The sequence below is a fragment of the Pygoscelis adeliae genome, unplaced genomic scaffold (assembly GCF_000699105.1).
Source record: "Pygoscelis adeliae isolate BGI_AS28 unplaced genomic scaffold, ASM69910v1 Scaffold318, whole genome shotgun sequence".
Lineage (NCBI taxonomy): Eukaryota > Metazoa > Chordata > Aves > Sphenisciformes > Spheniscidae > Pygoscelis > Pygoscelis adeliae.
In genome coordinates this window covers 2918140-2937167 of record NW_008825430.1, presented here as the reverse complement: position 1 = coordinate 2937167, position 19028 = coordinate 2918140, and the positions used below count along the sequence as shown (strand labels likewise).

Below are 19028 nucleotides of genomic sequence, written 5' to 3'. Positions count from 1 at the left end.
GAGGCGCCTGTGGTTATTCCTACTCATTTGCTCTTAAGTAAATGTTATTTCCAACTCACTGTTCTGGACCTAGTTCAGTCCCGTGGCCAATGAAGAACGGTAGGGTTTTCTATGTAATATTTTCCTGGTCATCATGGAGACGGTGCGTGACAACAGGGACCTGGACTCCATAACGTGAAAACACCTCAGCTAATTCTGTTTTTCTCTTCAGCCTCTCTGCCAGTGCCCATTCAGTCTAGGTGAGCGGAGGGGCTCAGCTCCCCGCGCTGGCTGTGACCCCCGAGCTGGGGCCCAGGGTACCACCAGCCAGAGGCCAGGAGCCATCACACGGCTCCTCCACCCTGTGGCCAAGCAGGGTGTAACACAGACCTTCTCCATCTCCTGTAGTGCCAGGGCAGCATTTGCAAACATAAACTCAGGATAAAGTAGTTGTGAACAAACATATCGCTGTAATAACGCCATAAATTTCTACAATCGTTTTTATTAGTTATGGAAGAATCCCCACTAGTATTTACATAGTGCAAAAAAGCTGTTATTACTCCAAAAAGTACGGTAGACAGAACAATTATCCTTCATACAGCAAAAAGGAAATGGAACAAAACCCTTCATATTGTATTTCATAATGGTTTTTCTACTGCTTTAACCTAAATATTACTATAAATTTTAAGACATTAAAGATTAAACACCTTTCCTTATTAGAATCTATTTAAAAGTAAAATATATGAACTATTTATGAACATTTAGGAGGTGGGCTGTGCCAACTGGGTTTCTACTTTCAGCGTTACCGTTCATTGGCGAGGAAGTTTCGGGTTAGACATTCTCATGTTTCCTTGTGTGTGGCAGGGTGGGTAGAAAACCCACAATACTTGTTTCTATGGCTTGCTTCTGCTGTTTTTTGTTCCGTTTAACAAATCGTCATGTCTAATTTTTAAATGGCTACTATTGAAATTCAACTCAATAGTTTCATTAGTTGGCACAACTTCACAGGAAATACTTAATGACAGTTTCAGCAAACAGCAGCTTGTCAAACAATAATACTTTTTTTAACATATGTATTTAAAGTAACATTATTAAAATTTAAGCTTGTGTTAAAGAACCGGACAGAATCACACTGTGTAAGCTCCCACCCACCCAAATGAACATAAAGACACCTCTTATCTTTACCAGAAGAACACCAACAAGTGCATTACTGAACATGTTCTATAATGAATTTTTAAAACACAGGTCAATACCCTCTGTCACTGTTTAGCTCCAATCCTACAACTACCTGCACACAACTTAAGCAGACAAACAGGCCACCGATTCAAGCCAGTGGAACTAACGCTCTTAAGCGTGTGTTAGCAGGACCAGGTCCTTTACCTTACTCAGCCACTGTTACTTGGTCCAACTAAGGACAAGAGTTCTTCAGAATTTTTCCCTTTTACCTATTTGTAACCCATGTTCTATTATTGACAGAGATACTTAAAGTATTTATATAAATAGGTTGTATACATAGCCACCTCTATCAGTTTTAAAGATCCCTACCCCTACCACAGATACATTTTTTTTTTGCTTTTACCAGATAAGTTAAGTGGTGCAATCATTTCTATAATGAATGTCTGAAGAAAAGTAGATCTGTTTTCCGAATAATCATTTTCACAACAAAAATATCTATACACCTACAGCTACAGAAACATCTTTTCTTGGGGACAGTAACAACCTGTATAATAAACTGCATACTTTTATACCGAAATAGAAATTCAGCTACTTTTTAAAAAAATCATGGTATTGTAAAACAGTTGTATGCTTGCTTTCTAAATTCTGGTGATAATAGAATCAAAGTTACCACAGTGAGATACTCTCCTCAAGTGCTTCAGGTAGCAAGGAACTTCCCTAATTTTAGATGCAAGTGGATCACTCCCAAAGGAATTGCAATTTCATTCTCACAGTTATTGCTCATTCCCAGCTTATCAAAAAGGAAGCACTAAAACCAGTTTCCTTTACTCAGTTTCAGTTTGCTCCTCTAAGGGTGATCTGCCACATTCCAAAAAAGAGACTAGTTCCTTATTTGCTGGCAAATTGAGAGATATTAGAAGTGCTATATCACCTTCAAGAACTCTATTAAACCTGTAGCAAAATTGCAGTTAAATAGTGGGCTGAATATTACAAGACTTCTTTGATATAAATGTCAGAAAATTTTAAAATGACAGTCCAAGTTCAGAAAAGACATATATAAAAAGATGCGCCTTTGATGTTAATACTTCAAGATCAAAAGTTATTTGAATCACTGGCACTGAAAAAGCAAAAGGAAAAGTTACACACACCTTTGTTTTTTGATGTTCTGGTGAAGTTTTGCCCTCAGTGTATACACTCGTCTCCGCTGGCATCGAGACACGTGCTTACACATCCAAGGGCAAGTTTTGCTTGTCAGCAGTTCAAACACCTATCATTTCCTAAAGCAAAAACTCTTTCAAAACACAGACAGTAGAAGTCTGCCGTACGTACAGTAAAAGGTTTAACATTCAGGAGGCATCATTCCTAGCCTTTGTTTTCCTATAAAATGCCTTGTTCTAACATCTAGGAAGATTACATTAAGGAACTAAGAACGTGACAGAACAGCCAGTTGTCCTAGCAGCTCTCTATACTGCTTATCTACATAGCATTTGCTATGCCTATACCTATCAAAGCATTATTTACATAATACACACAGTTTCTATTATTCTCATTAGCATCCGAAAACCCCAGGGGTAGATGATTTCTAAACCTGGAGTCTTATTTTCCCAGTGCAACTTAAAATGCCAGCATCACTAGTACTATAAGCGTTGGTCCCATATTAATAAGTGTGGACTAAATACCTAACTAAGCTATCCATTTCTTGTGTTTTTCAGCCTACCCAGAGGATTTTTACGCATTTTGATACAAGTGATTAAGAAAAATGAAGTGGAATTAAAAGAAACACACGTTTGCTATAAAAGTGTTATTCATGTGAGTTACTCTTTGGCTACTCTTGTAGTGAAGCTCCTGCTGCTGGCAGTTTCAGTACATACCTTGCCAATTTAAGACAAAGATGGAAAACAGACTCCTTACGTGCAAGGTTTAGACACATACTCCATCTTCAATCTGAAATGAATTCATCATCAGTTAAAGGATTTCACTTCAATATTCAGAACAAAACACGGAACAATTCTCTAGCAACATGTACATTTCAGGGAGGGCATATTTTTGTTTCTTTTACCTCTGAACCACTGAAATACCTCCCCATACTACAGGGCACTTCCTCCTTTCCTGGAATAACTACTTCCTTTTCTACTCTAGAGGTCAACTCCTAAAGCTGCTACAACTGTGAGAGCAGACAAAAAGAGGTCACAATCTGAGTAAGAATTGTTAAGATACATCCTGAACTCAACGCAAGGTGGCCAGGATCAAAGCATGCAGATGAACACGTAGATTCATTGAGCCACCACATCATTCACGCTTGCTGTTAAAAGGATTATTCTTGCTTTTTGCAATGTTATGTAGATGACAATATGCAAAACAGCATTCCTGAGGTAAGTGACAGGAGAAAAAGGAAGTCATCAGTTTACTAAAAGCCCTGGATAGGGATTATGGTTAATGATTCACTTAGTGTGGTTTGGCAGACAGCAACTGTGGAGACCATGGGGAATTTTTGTTTTCTTTCCTTTTTTTTTTAATGCAATATTTCCTAAAAACCCCCAAAACATTAATGATATCCCTCTGGTTTAGTTTTTCTGGAATCAAAGTTGTTATAGCTTATTGTAACCATCTCAACTATCAGCAGCTTTTTAACGGTGCATTCACCGAGACCAACTAAAAAGCTGCATCTGTCTTAGCATAAGAATCACACATAGATTTCTCTACTATTTACTTTTCATTAAGACTGCAAACGGGGTTTTCTAGCTTTTCTTTAAAGAGAACCAAAATTTTACTTCTAGATAGAACTAGAAAGTCACAGCCAAATACACTGACGCGCCTGGCGTAACACCATAACACCAGTGTAAAGCGTTGGTAATTTGTCAGTCTTAATGTAGGTTATCTGTTTGAAAATGATCTAAACAGTCACATCTTAAGAGAATTTTGCTTAAAACTGGTCAGTTACAAGATGTTTCCTTTTACAAAAGATCAAATGAATACTTACTGACAAATTTTCCACACAGTTTCTATTCTGGGAAATAGACACCAATTAAAAGCTAAGCTAGTTTTTAAATCAAACAAGTAACAGACAGCTACAAAAATATTGTTGTGAATTAAATACACATATTAAATGTTTAACAGTGCAAAATGTTGAGATGAAGCATATGAAATAACGGCTACAGCCTTTACAACAGTTAGTTTTAATATAATTTCTAAAAAGTTCCTGAGTTCCTGCTTATTTTTACGGCATATAGATGGAATCTGTGTGTTCTTTATTCAAAGAACTGCAGATGGTGGGTTTATGTTGAGTGTTACTTGCGTGCTTATCGTTTGTCCATTCCTCACCATCAGTGACTGGATCAGCCTGCTCAGAAGTCTCTATTTCTTCCTCTTCGCTTTGTTCTGCATTGTCTTCTTCAGCACCACTAAGGGTCTTCCCAAGCTGAAGAGTCTCCATAGTTCTCTGGGTCTCCGAAACCCAAGATTCAATTCTGCTATTAAGCTGAACCTCTACAGAAATTGGTTCATGGGCATAATCCTCATCATCATCATCTTCCTCCTCCTCCTCCTCTTCTAGCATTCCTGGTACAAGAGTACTGGTGGTACTGGTCATGGAGGAATTCAAAAGATCTCGGCAGCTGCCATCCAGTGATCCCGTTTCTGTACTCTGCTGTGAGGCCCATTCCAGATTGTCATCTGGTTTCACCTCATCTTTGTCACCTGGTGTGGATTTTCCATGATTTGCTGCTGAGGTAGTGCCAGTTGTAGCCAGAGGTGGTTGTTTATTAAGAGTGGCTTTTTCAATTTGACCATTACCAGCTTTTTCTGGTGCCGCAGTCTTACATGAGGATTCTCTCTCATTTTCAGAGGTTTCTAACCCATCAGATGTTTCCACCATATTTCTCCAGTTTGTTTCTACAAGTTTCAAGAGAAGTTTAAGTAGGAAACATTAATTCTTTCTATATAGAAATATTTCACCTGAATATCCCAGAATTGTTTAAATAGCATTAGGAGCTAATAATTTTAATATTATTCTATGCTTGCTAGAAAAATTTCAATTAGAAAAAGGGAGAGAAAGGGAAAGGAAAGAGCTATGAATAACTTTGGGTTTTTACAGTATCCTAAAGCAGACATTACGAAGTTGAAAGTTTGTGCACTTAAGTTTCCCATGTAAACTGCAGGAAGCACCAAATGTAACAGTGAGTATAGTCAAAGAGGTTACTCTCAAGTATAAATTAAAAGCAGAAAATTGCCACAGTATTAAGTTTAAACGTTTTTCGAAAAATCCTTAACAAACGAAATAACTTTGAGACACCACAAAATAATTAACTAAAAACAAGATAGTATTCTTTTTAATTCACCATGAGACTAAAAAAAAAAAAGAGGAGTCTTGACTTCAAACAAGCATTCTCCCTTTTATCCCCTCTGTCATCTGGGTTTAAGCAACCGGACAAACAAATTTGCCTTCTGCTCACACTAGAATCATTCATTGCCATCTCAAGTTTCAAAATTTAATCTACATGTCCTATCTTCAGAGACCTCAGTAATTTAGTTCCTACCCTCTGTCATCAGTTCTTCCTCAATCATATAATCAACTCTGTTTGGTACCAGTTCTATACCAGTTCAGTAAAACTGGAGAAGCCACCTCCAGTGATGTGAGTTAGGTAACTGTAACACTTCTGAGGATTAGAAATTAAAATTATTATTTTCGATACAGCTTGGGAAAAAAGTGACTTACAGAAGTACCTGAAGACTAACCAATTTCCTCTTATCCCTGAAAACTGTAGAATACCGTAAATTATGAAGAAATACTGTACTTTTAGCTACATTTTGCAATAAGGATAATTTGGAAAATTCCAGCTTCCAGTTACAAAAGTAAGTTTTAACACACTTACCATATTCTTTCTCATTCACTTCAGATATGGGTTCAGAAATAACACTACAGAATGAGATAGCACTTGCTGCAGAGGGGTTACGAGAATGACCCATATGATGGGGTGCCTTCTTGACGTTCTTCAAGGCTTCTTCGGCCTGTTCCTGTTCCATTGCAGCAACCATATCTCTGTATGCTTTCCTGGCCTCTTCAGTCAGTGATACCAGCTTATTAAATAGGTCCTAAGTATGAAGGCAGTTTTTATAATCAGTAGTTCTTACTAATAATTTTCACTTTAAATAACTCCTTTTAGTCAAAGGTATACCACATAGTGAGCCTTAAGCTCATTAACACCAAATACCTTCACTTCTACTAAAAGTTAGTTCTTCTCTGTAGTAAATAAAAATAAACACACCACTCCATGTTTATGCAACTTTGAGGAGATGGACTTACTTAACATGGTTTTTCTTACAATCTTAAGCCTTCCAGAGAATTTCAGATGGCATTTAAGTCTACTTGAAAGCTACAGAGATGTTGCGACCAAAGTGTTTCAACATAGTCCCTCAGTTCTGTAAATACTCAATTTCAAAAGAAAAATACACCCTAATATAGATCAGGCCAGGGCCATTGTCAAATGCATATTAGTTAGGTGTGCTCTCCATGCCAAATCAATTCTTAACTACAAGAAACATAATTGTTTACTCCAACCATTCACGTGAATCGAATTGCTCACCTCAGCACCTGAGTAGTTGAAGATACCCACTACACTAACAGGAACCAGCTTGTTCACGCAACGGCCAAGAGCTTTACGGCCAAGAGCAAAGACAAAAGGAATTTCTTGTTCCCGTGCCATGGCTATTACGTTATATAGAGCCTCATCCAGTCCACCTTGAAGAAAACAATTTTAAATACATATCTAAGTCAGTTGAAGTCATAGTATGGCATGATACAACTCTATATCCCATTCTAACTGTAATTAGTCAGTAAAACTTCAAAACACACAATCACCAACTACTGTGTCCTACAGGATAACAAGCTATACATTTCAAGTATAGTGAGTGAGTACAGATCAAGGCTATATTCTGTATTCTCTGTTAGTCCTGCACACAAATTAAACCAGAATTTTTCACAGCTCTTTTCAGCAGAGCTTTGCTCTTCTCATATCTCAGGAAAGCCTCTGTTTACATTTCTGGTTGTGGCAAAACGTGTTGGTTGGCTAACTAACCAATTCACATTCCTCTTAAGGAGTCCTCCTTAAGAGCACCCAGAGCTCAGGGCTCTAGGTGTATCAAAGACTGGATGGAATAAAATTGAAGCCTATTGTATGTGTAATAATATCTATGTTTCTTTAAGCTATTCAACCCGCCTGAACAAGTTTCTTCCAGAATGGAGTAGAAAAGAATGAATGTGGAGTGGCAATTACACAATTGATTCTGGAAGTGTTACGTCACGCATAGTACCCAAAAAATGCTTCTAACCTTGCTAATCAGCACTTCTAATCAGCACAAGAAAACTGTAAACAGTTAGGTGCACCACTTGTTTTATCATTTATACCTTTTGACTGGATTTTTTCGCAGTTGGGAGATATGATTACACACTTGATCTTGTTCAGTTTCATATGCTTAGTAACCTCACGCAACCCCATAACAAGTCTTCTCCTTGCTTTAGCTCTCATGGGATCCTTTTGATAAATCCGTTCCTGGAAGCTGACAAGCTCTTGCAATAGGAGAGTCACACATTCATCTATTTCTTTACTTAGAACTTGGTTACAGTATCTGCCAATTCAAAAACCATCAAATATTAGCATAGCACATAATCAATACTATTTCACTGAGCCTTTTCTTTTACCAAATAAAAATAATTTTACTTCCTCAGAACAGTTATTAAACAGATTTAGAAATCAGACTGTATACTGTAAGTTAAAAATAACATCCTAAAAACATTTCTATTTCCAGTAACATCCCTTACCTCAAGAAGTCAGTCAAAAAGAATATTAAAAAATACAAAGAAATACTCCAATAGGTGCCACAAGCAACTATTCTCTTCCTTAATTTAGTACCCTAATGATACATTAATAAAAAAGCAGTAATGTATTAAGAGTGACTATTACAGTATTTTCAGCATTCACAAGTATTCCTTCCTTTCCCATCCAACGTGTACGTAGCCCTCCTTTAAAAAAAATATATTTTTTAAAGAATACTTCCACCTAGCTTATTTGTGGCAGCAACCAAAGAAAGTCCGAAGTGCATGCGTGTACATACATAGACACACACGTAGCAATCCATCCATGGCAAAAGAAAAAAAAATACTTGCAGAAACTTCTACTGATGAAAGGGTAGCTCATGCCCATTAAGACCTCCTAAGTCTACTAAACCTACCCACACTGAAAAGACGACGGTGACTGAGATGCAAGCCTTGAGTTTATATTAATAATGCAAAACTCTTACTCTCTGAATCTCTTGCTGTGAATTTTGGTTATTGCAGAAGATGCCATTGGACTGCCTATTCCAGAACTAGCAGGTGAACCTTGTGACACTGGGGTCATGCAGTATGGAGAATTCTGACTTGCTGGCGAAAGTGAAGTATCACTAGGCATACTTAGTCCAGTTTCTGAAAGACAATTTTGAAACATTATAAAATGCAAAGATATTTTCACATAAAAGGAGCAGCATCACACTTCTTATCTATCACTCCCTTGCTTTTTCCAAATTACATTCTGAAAACACTAAAACAGTATGCTTCCCTGGAGGGGTGGGGGAACAAAACAAGCACATACCCAACACTCAGCATGGGTTGGGTAAATAAGCAATATTTGAATATTCATTAAAAAAATTTCTAGAGCTTAGTTTGGGAAATAGATAGAGCAGAAGGGAAACCCTGCCTAAATGCTACAGCTTCTCCCAATAATCCTTTACTATTTATATATATATATATAAACATTTAACTAACTTATTCCTAGAACATTTAAGCTTTTCACACTTATCTTCAGTCAGGTGAAGTCAGGCAGGTTGTTCAGAAGAAAAGTTCTGAAGCAGTACATCTGGAATCTTGATAGACACCTCCCCCCCCGCCCCCCAACACATCAAGACATTGAAAATTCTTTGGAGTTTCCCAGTTGCTCAGAGCTGTTGCTGCAAGTCAACAGTCCAGACATTGCAGTTGATTGACAAGAGTGTTTAACAAATCGGAAAACCTTATTTACAGTTTGCAACTTCTATATCTGGAAAGCTTTCAGCATGTTCATCACGAAAAAGCATTGTGATCAACATGGCATGGCCAACAACAGGTCACATTTTGCCCTCTTATCAAAAATGCTATCAACTCTGACACGCGTTGTGAACATCCACTCAAGAGAAATGAATTAAAAGGCTGCATGGAGACGTACTAAGAACCCATACTGCCTGAGCCTTCCACAACTGAGGGACAGACAAGATGTTTTAGAAGAAGAGGGTTCCAATTTCTAGTATTTCATAATGTTAAAGAAAGTTAAAAGATAGCATCAGTAAGTTGTGTTGCTTAAGAAGAGAAAGACAAAATATTAAAACAAGCAGATTAGTACAATTGGGGGGGGAGGGAAGGGGTACGGGAAGGGGTACTAGAGAGAGACCAACCTTCTTGAGAGGCCAGCTCCTGAGACTGATCAGCAGTCAAGTTTATATGAACCTCTTTCTGTTCATCAGATCCCAAAAGGCTATGGTCAGCTGATAAACGGCCTTTCTTCTCTTCTCTCTCTTTCAAAATAATCTAGGAACAAAACCAACAGCTATCAGCATCTGAAAATTAGAGATACCTGTAAAGAAAAATGTCCATTTGACTGAACATAACACAAAATAAAGTTAACCAAGTTGCTTTGAACCTTCTTACTCATGCCAGGATAGAAAACTCTGAAATCATTTCAGTTTCCTCTTTGATCACAGACAGTATTTCATTCCAGCATTTTACAGATGGTATACTCAATACTCTCATACTTCTACATAAATAGTGCTTTCAACAGTTTAAGTATTAAGTACTTATTCACAGCTTTTCTAATACATAACATTCACTCATTAACAATTCCACATCCCCACCCCAGTAAAAACCCCTTATGTAAGAACACTAGTCATCTTTGTGAAACACCACAACAGACAGAATCCTGTCTATAAAAGAAAGGAAAGCGCAAAGGTAAGTAGCCATGGATATATTGGTATTACTGCGATAAATAATAACAACAAGATGAAGGCACTGGCAACAGAGAGTTTAGAAAGCTTTTCTGAACAGGTAGCTGTGGATTGTGGATAAGTCAGAAAAAAAAAAGATTGCTGAGGAGGGGAGAAAAAAAAAAAGGCAACTTAACCACAGCCAACCTTTGTACAAACACAGCTTTACCAGATTCTAACTGCCCGTATCATAAAGTGATCTTGACAAGAAATGTGGTGCATGAGTACAGGTGACTTTCACACTTTTTTTTTTTTAAAAAGGCTTTCACACTTCTTTTTTAGGGCTAGGTTTTTTTGTATTTTACCTTCTGATTTCCATGCATACTGTATTCTCTGTGTACATACCTACTTTATGTGTGCATGTATATAGAGATATACAACCATTTATTTCTAAATTTACTCAATTAAAATACGCGTTTTTACTTCAAGTTTATACCCATTTCTACAAAAAGAGTAGGAAAATTTAAGGTTAGCATACTACATTGCGCTACAAACTAGGATTCAACAACATGAAAAACCTATGCAAGTTTTCCCATATGTCCTAGCGCTTACAGTTAAAGAAATCCTTGCAATCCGTATTGAGATAGATTTGTATCACCTTCAACTAATTATGGGGGTATAAAAGTCACATTGCATGCCTAGATCCAAAGGACAGGACATCAGTGTAACAGGAACTAGAGGCAGAAGCTCATGACTCCCTTACCCTATGCTCACGGTCACTAGTCCTCAAGTAAGAAAATAACAGTTTTTATTTTTGAAGTATGATTGTGGGTCAAGGCACTCCAGGGTTGACATGTTTACCTTTTTAAGCGCTGTAGGGCGTTTCAGTTTTGCAATCTCTCTTTCCTTTCCTCTTTTCACTTTTGGGGCAGTTGAATCCAAAGGATTAAGGCAACCCATAGATGGCTGTCCCTTTGTTAAAGACTTTCTGTTGGCAGATTCTTTGGTATGAAAGGGAGCAGCGCTGCCAACTAAATACAAGAAAGATATTAGTTTCACCAAAAGACAGCTTTATTCCAACACTGTTTTCAGAATTTCCACTGATGAATTCTCAAAGTACATTTTCCTTCCTTGGAAAAAAGCAGTTCATAATGACAGGAAAATTACGTCATCAGATATTGTTGCTTCCAGATGGTTTTAAGCTTTCTTCAACTTCGCCTCATGTTTTAGGAAGCCATGGATTCCAGGAAAGGAATTACTTTAATACTGGTAAGGGATCTCTCTCAAATGACTACATGTAGCTTTATTAGTAAGATGATAATAGTAAGATAAGTTGCAAATATTTATCCAAAGATTGATTTTTAGTTAGTCTCTGTCAAAGACTTGATTAGTTGACGAGACAAAACAGATGAGAGAGTGCAGCATGTAGTTATGTAGATGTAGAAGGATCTCTTCTGCAAGAAAGAGAATAAAACAAATGTGGTCTCCAATGGAAATGCCAACTGTTCTTTGCTTAGCTTTGTTTGATATAACCTTGCCAACCTGAATTAATGTTTGAACACAGCTGAAACTCAAAGCAGGTAAATGAAGCAACACACAAGAAGAAAAATGTAACTATGTGCATAACGATGGACTCTAGGCTACATACCACTGCTCAGGAATGAGATTCACGGGGTATAATAGATAACTACAAAAACGTCAATTCTGTATTCCGCAGTATTGAAAAAGCTAATTTAACGTTAGTGTTGATAAAGAAATAGAGAACAAAAAAGCACTACAAAAGAACTACAACTTAATATTCTGTGCATGTCTGATCTTATTTTCAGAAAGATACAGTAGAACTACAAGAAGGTACAGAGAAAGCGATACAGATTATTGGAAAAGACATGCTTCCACAATGGAATAACTAAATCGGCTAGGACTCTTCAGACTAGAAGAGAGATGACAGACCTCTAAGAATCATAGAGAAGGAGAGCAGGGAAAGATTGCTTAGTCTCTTTGTAATACAAAGGCTACGAAAGCTAACAAAATTATAAGTGGGACACAAAACCCCCCTGACCCCCACCCCAAAAAAAACACAGTAGAAGGAAGAGCTTCTCCACACAGCATGTAGTAAGTTTAGAATTTGCTGCTATTGGACCTTACGGACAATAAATGCATGTGATAGAAGTGATGGACAGTTTAAGAAACAAATTTGGTTTGAGAAAGCCTTGGGTGAGGAGGCCCTGAACTATAATCAGTAGAGGCAGGAAGAGTATCCTGGAGAGGTATCCCTCTATCATAGTCACAGGTATCCTCTCTAAGCTGCTTTCAAAGAGAATTCTGTAATATCTGTAGTAGATGTTTGGTTTGACCTAATACAGTTCTTTTCACATATTCATTTCAGCACTGAATTACTCTCAAGACGTGAATCCTGAGTTTTGAATGGTAGGTCTTTTAAGAGAAGTTTGTCCTCAGTTCTGCACGGACTTTCACCATTGCATACTGCAGCTCAGAGGAAGATAGCACAGGTGAATTCTTCGAGAAATGCATTAAGAAGGATCTTCCCAGGTTATTACTACGTTTATATTCAAAAACTAAAACTTGACAGAAAAAAAAGCATATTTAAGATGCTCGGATTGATCACATTTATATTGCCACAAAATGCATTTAGCAATAGTCAAGTAGATTAGAAATACCTGTGTATGAGAGAGGCCTGGTGTTGGTGATCTGACGAGCTTTCATTGCTTGCTGCTGCTTTTCAAGAGCTGCTAACATGTCGCCCAAATCTAACTGAACAGGGGTCTTGCTCTTCTTTCCAGCCGCTTTTGATAGAGCCTCCTGTAACATGAGCATCACATGCTGATAAATACAAAGAAATAGTGCCTGCAAAACATTCTTTACAAAGAGATTCTTGCTATTATAGAATAAAGAGGAGCAACAGCTAACTGATACTCCTCTTCACCAACTACTGGCGCGGGGGACAGGGGTGGCATGGCGCTACACACTTGAAGTTTTTTCTGTTCCATGCTTATCTCCGAATACTCTTGAGCTGTTGCAAGTGCTGCTGCCAAGGCCTTCTTCTTCTGACTTTTTGCACGCTTTGGTACAGAGGTTGTAATGGGAATTGGAGTTTGCACTATATTGATTGGAGAATTCTCTGGTAAGTCATCCAACTAGGATTTTAAACAAAATGCAAAAAACCACAATTAAAGACCTTTCCCTCAAGACCATAGGAAATGTGGCACTCCAGAAACCAAATGAACCATTGCTTTGGTCAGCAGTATGACATCCCCATTAAGTACAGCTAGATGACACAGTAAATTAATAAAACTAGAAACTTATGTATATTTCACTTTTGTATGGGAAAACTATTATATTTATCTCCAATTATACCTTCAGAAGGTTTTCCAGTCTGATTACTAAATAAGGGAGTGGGTTTTTTACCCCCCACAAAGATTTCATGTAGGACTTTACTTTCCTGGAAAGCGGCCAAATAGATTAAGTAGTCTATATGTACAGTTCTGCAACAAAATATTTAAGTAGATCGGGTATTAAAAGAGCATCTTTCCAACAACTGTTTCTACAGCCTTAAAGCACATAAAGTTTAGTTTATTTTCATTTCAGTTGGGAGTTGGACTTGACGATCCTTATGGGTCCCTTCCAACTTGGGATATTCTATGATTTTAAGTGTCTATCGTATGTTAACGAGTGAAACTAAGATACAATCTCATTAGCAGACAAAAATCCAGTAGTCTTTTTTTAAGATGGGTTCCCTGCACCACTTATTTTAATTGGCATGCTTTAGCATCCAAAACTGGTAACGCAAATACCCTAAGAACATCACAATTACCACATAATAAGTATTGTAGCAGAGATTCATAAAAAATTACACAAATTAAGTTGTCTCAAAACAACTTAACTTAAAAACGCTTTGCAAAACAAAGTAATTACTTACTACTTTGGGTGAAATCTTTTGCTGGATGTTACTACTTTTGCTGCTGCCATTGTCACTATTTAGCTCGGGAAATTCATCTTCATCCTAAGCAATACACAAATTAAGAATGGAGAGAATGGAACCAGAAGTAACATGAAAAGCATTAACTGAAACAGCTGAAGCTAGAAGAACGTATTGAATCTTGATGCCCCACATAAGCTAGAAGGGCTTAAAAGTGTCCCAAATAGAAAAAGGATGAAAAATTAACAAAGCATTTCTGTATCCGAATAACCTGTTTTCAAAAAAACAACTATTTATTAATGTTTTATACTAAAGAAATCCAGTTACAATTAGGGGGAGGGGGAATAAAGCAGAGAACACTAATTTTTATTCGCAAGTGAACAGAAAAAGTTACTTGAAAGTTGCTTATTTAATTTGTCAGTCACAGATATTTCTAAATTCTTGCACTTGCCACATCACCCAAATACAAGTCTTTGTACATACACAATGAAAGCATCATATAATAATTAAATTAGCGCACTGTGTTGTACACCTCTTGGAGTCAGAAGTTTCACAACTTCTCCCTGTTGAGAACATCACTTACTCCACACACACCTTGCATCACTATAATGCAGAAACAGTTTTCATACAACGCTACCTCAAAATACAGAGGTTCCGGACTCTGCTCTGTTCTACTTGACTGGCTTGCAGTTAGAGGTTTTTCATGTCGTTTCTGCAAACTCTGCCTTCTTTCTGAAGATGTGCTGTGGTCTCTGCATCTGAAACCGGACTGAAAATAATGAACGTGATTGGCATTTTGCAATTTCAATTTTTCAAGATGCGTGTGCACATGCATGTAAGGCACTCATGTCTGCTAATTAGCAACTAAGAAGGTAGAGTTTTTACGGAATTAGATTTAATAAGCTGTGCTTTGGTTGGTTTGGGGGGGGGGGGGGGTGGTTTTTTTAGTGGTTTGTTTTTTTGTTTTTTGGGGGGGTTGTGTTTTTTTTTAAACCTGCACAAACATATTCTACAGACAGTATCAGATTATTCCCCCGCCCCCCCAAGCCAAATACAGTATTTCTGTACATTCATCTCTAAATTTCTAATTTAAAAAAATAGGGTCCTTTTGGCCAAACACAAAGACAACCACAAGAGTTGCTGGTGACTATGTAACTCAGATATGAATCCTGAGGAACTGTCTGTAACCGTGATCAATCAAAAGAACTTTCTCCCACTACATAATTATTCTGCATGCAGTTATTGCCTTTTCAACATGTGTTTTATGACAATGCACAGGCACAGAGTTCTCTAAGGACCAGAGACCTCAGTAGAGTGGTATAAACATCCTTCTGTTTATTACGAGAAAGGTTGGTGGAAACCCATGTGCAAGACTGGCTGGCTGAAAGCAAAGCATGATTTGAATCTGAAATTCTGGATCTCTCATACTAATGTATTTCTCAAGAAAATTTCCTGCAGACCTGGTACAAATTTAGTTTCAAAGGAAAATAGTTTCTAGGACAATTCTGCTTTGAGGCACAGTGAATTTGGCTGAGGAAACCTCATGTAAAACTCTGTGCCAGCTTTGTTTTTAAATATCTAAAATAACTGCCAGATTTAGAGTCTAAACTGTGACTGGGTGAAAGGAAATCTGTTTCTTCCTACTCTCCCAATGCCATAAGTCACAAATAGTGGCTTCTAAAAGCCTGCGATCTAACTACAATTTATAAAAAGATTCAGAACTGCTACCCTGCCAGATACGAGCATCAACGAGCTTCCTTATATAATAAACCCACAGATACCAAATGGGAAGATTCAAGACAAATTAACAATTCCACCTAAAAAACTAAACAGGGCAAGCTAGCTTACATATATCTGTGCATACAGGCATGTCTATGATAAAGCTCCCACTTGAAGCTCAGCTATCCTTGTCTGCAATAACTGAATTCAAGCAAAACCTACGTTTTAGCAAAGGCAGATGTTTCAGCCTTCTCTGTCCCCCTCTGCACCCCCTCCTCAATAAAATTAGACTATCAAAATTAGGAAAGCCACCTTCTCCTCACATGCTAATTACAGAAATCCTGTCCCACTTGAAGTTTCACAGAAACGTTCTTCAAGTTTTAGCATAAAACAATTTTAATTCATTTATTAATAATAAAAATGCTAAATAATATGGTATGCTAATATAAATTTAAGAAAGAACATTTCAAAGACAACAGGACTGAGAACACAGGATTCTAGTTCACCATCACATCAAAATCTTTCTTTAGAAAGTTTGAGATTTTTTTTCTTCTAAAGTGTGAATGGGTCAAAAACTGAACTAACTTTTCTACACCCACACTGTCTTCATTTCACAAGTTACTTTATATATGCAATGTTCTTCCTAGGTAGACACATATAAAGAACAGGCTATAGGCAGAAGATTGGCAAGTACATTAAACTTCTTTTTTTTAATATAGATATATGATATAGTGCTAGCTCAAGAAACATACAAGGTAGAAATGTGCAACTGGATTTTCAGGTTGAGTTTCTACACTTCTCATTCACTGTTTTCATTAACTATTCTATGTTAATTTTATAATCCATTTCTAATTCCTTGTTTTCATATATTACAAGAAACAGAATACTTGAATTTAGAAGCATTAACAACATACCTGTGAACTATTTCTTTGCTCAGCTTGTCTTCCACCTCTAGAAAATGTCTGAGTTTTTTCAATCCAAGGTTTTTTTTGAGTTGCCTGGGAATTTACGTTAGTCCAACTTATACCAGCTGAAAGAGAAGTGCCATCTATGAAAAAGATGAATTAGTATGACAGAATGCATCGTAAGGATACACTTGCCACCAGAGCCAGGAAAACAGTTTTGATACAAATAGAGTTTTCAGAGAGTCTAATTCTCCTCTGACAACAGTTAATTCTGTAGCTATTTCTCAAAGTTAGCAGTGTATGGAAGAGTCAGGTGACAGACATTCAAATTGCCAACAACTGATCATCAGGAAGCAGTCAGACAAAGTGAACCTGAGATTTCCATCCATAACAATGTCGGTCCAGTCATAAATAACAGCCACTAGCATTACCCACTACTACCACACTAATCAAAATATTTGTTCATGTTACAGGACTTCTTTAAAGCTTCCAAAAAACGTGTCAGTACTTCTCAAACAGAGCATGAGAACTCTTTGGCTCTATTACTACACAGGTATGAACTGCAGATGAACAGGGTAAGGAAGCTTGAGGATAAAATACAACAGAAGCACAGCTTTGTCTGAATGCCTCCATTGGAGTCTCTGGCTTTTTTAATCCTTTAAAGGAAGGCAGCTGTTGATAAGTCATTAGTGATAGCTACTTATACACTTGCTCATTCAACAAGTAACAGCGGTGGAGGAAATCACAGTAAAGACACATCTTCAGAAATATCTGATCAGTTAGAGTAGCATGCTGGAAGTAGATCGAGAGATGGTTCCCAGCAAAATGGAAAGCGAACGTACAAAAGCGACCCAGCCGAACTTTAAATAGCTCACCAGCTAAGACAATGCTTACTTGTATTTATTGATGGTTCTACAACCTGAAAAGGAGAAAACAAATTTTTTAGTAATTTTTATTAGTCTGTAGGATATAGAGTTAAGCTATTCAGTTATGTTTACATACATTCATTGCACAAGAATCTGTATTTCTTGAAGTCATGGCTGCAGCCTGGTTATTGCCATGCTTAGGACTACAATAGCCACTGTCACTGTCAATGTCTGCTTCGCTTGCGCCCTGTTCACTAGAGGACTCTGCAGCAGGGTGAGAAGCTCTTCTGCGCCTGCCTTTTGATTTCCAAAGCATTGTAGAGGCGCTCTCAGAAAGTGACTTATTAGCTATATCTGAAGGAAAGTCTGCAAGACACAATAAAAATATAATTACTTGTGCAGGAATTGTTAAGAGACATGAAAAACCTACACATCATAAAAACAAATGGAAAAAGCCGAAGTCTTTGCACACGACAACAATTTCCTTTCAATAAAATTAAAAACAGCATTGAATTTAAAAAAAATTATGTCTAGGTCCAACTATTAATAATAATCAACTCCTTCAAGAAGAGTCTGGCTTTGACAGTGGCAAAGTCTACCTTCTTTTAGGAAAGATGGCGACCGACATGTAGTTCTAGTTATTTCATACACCCAGAACACAAGAAAGAAATTACCTGTTTGCTGTGATGCATCAACCAACAAAACAATCTTTGATCTGTTCTCAGGACCTGATGAACTAGTCTCCTTTTGAGTGGCGACATTTTTCACTGGAGGACGTTTATTTTTTATGTGTGTCTGTAACTGCTGTTGCTGTTTTAAAAGATTAGCCACACATACACATAAGTCATACGATTTGACTTCATAGTTGTAATCAAACAAAGCAATTAAAAGTTCTAATGCTCTCTACAGAAGCCACATGTTTAAAGAGAAGAGATTAAGGGAAGTATTCATTAAAATATTTGATTTATTAACCCCTTCACAGTATTTTCCGCATGAACTGTTCGTTATGATGTGGAAGTATGGGTATACTTCCTTTGTTCTCTAATGAAGTAACTCTAAGCTCAGGCCAAACCAGCAGAGAGGCAGTGGAAGGCAGTTTCCCATGTTATACTTGCAGGCTTTATAAACTCACTAAGTATTTTACCACAAAATGTCTCTGTAGACAAGAGTTTTGCTAGTCTCTGATTAACACCTTTTCTGCCCACCTTTCCTTCCATTGATACTACTGACATACCTGTTCTTGCTCAAATGAGAGGCATGCTTCCCGTGCAGAGATATTTTCTTTAGACAGTTCTACTTACCCTATTAAAAAACAGACTTACTTTTTGTACAACTGGTCCCCTGTTACTGCTTCTGCTCCGCTGACTGGATAATGGAAAGACCTGGCCCGATGGGTTGGGACGCTCAGTGCATTCTGTAGTAACTGTATTAACAGCATTTGCTGCTTGAAAGGGTGCAGAG

General features: G+C 37.4%; 1 protein-coding gene across 1 annotated transcript in view; it reads right to left on the bottom strand.

Moving 5' to 3' along the window:
* Positions 1-465: 465 nt before the first annotated feature.
* The window catches only part of SECISBP2L (SECIS binding protein 2-like), a 35362-nt gene continuing 16799 nt past the window's right edge, over positions 466-19028 (bottom strand). Inside the window, 16 exon segments of the mRNA XM_009330990.1 lie at positions 466-5046; positions 6027-6246; positions 6738-6892; positions 7559-7779; positions 8452-8614; positions 9616-9748; positions 11002-11171; positions 12819-12960; positions 13128-13295; positions 14078-14161; positions 14715-14846; positions 16711-16826; positions 17596-17620; positions 17704-17933; positions 18242-18377; positions 18890-19028. The exon segment at positions 18890-19028 is cut by the window's right edge and continues 25 nt beyond it. Coding sequence (XP_009329265.1) covers positions 4373-5046; positions 6027-6246; positions 6738-6892; positions 7559-7779; positions 8452-8614; positions 9616-9748; positions 11002-11171; positions 12819-12960; positions 13128-13295; positions 14078-14161; positions 14715-14846; positions 16711-16826; positions 17596-17620; positions 17704-17933; positions 18242-18377; positions 18890-19028 — 2908 coding nt within the window. The 3' untranslated portion in view covers positions 466-4372.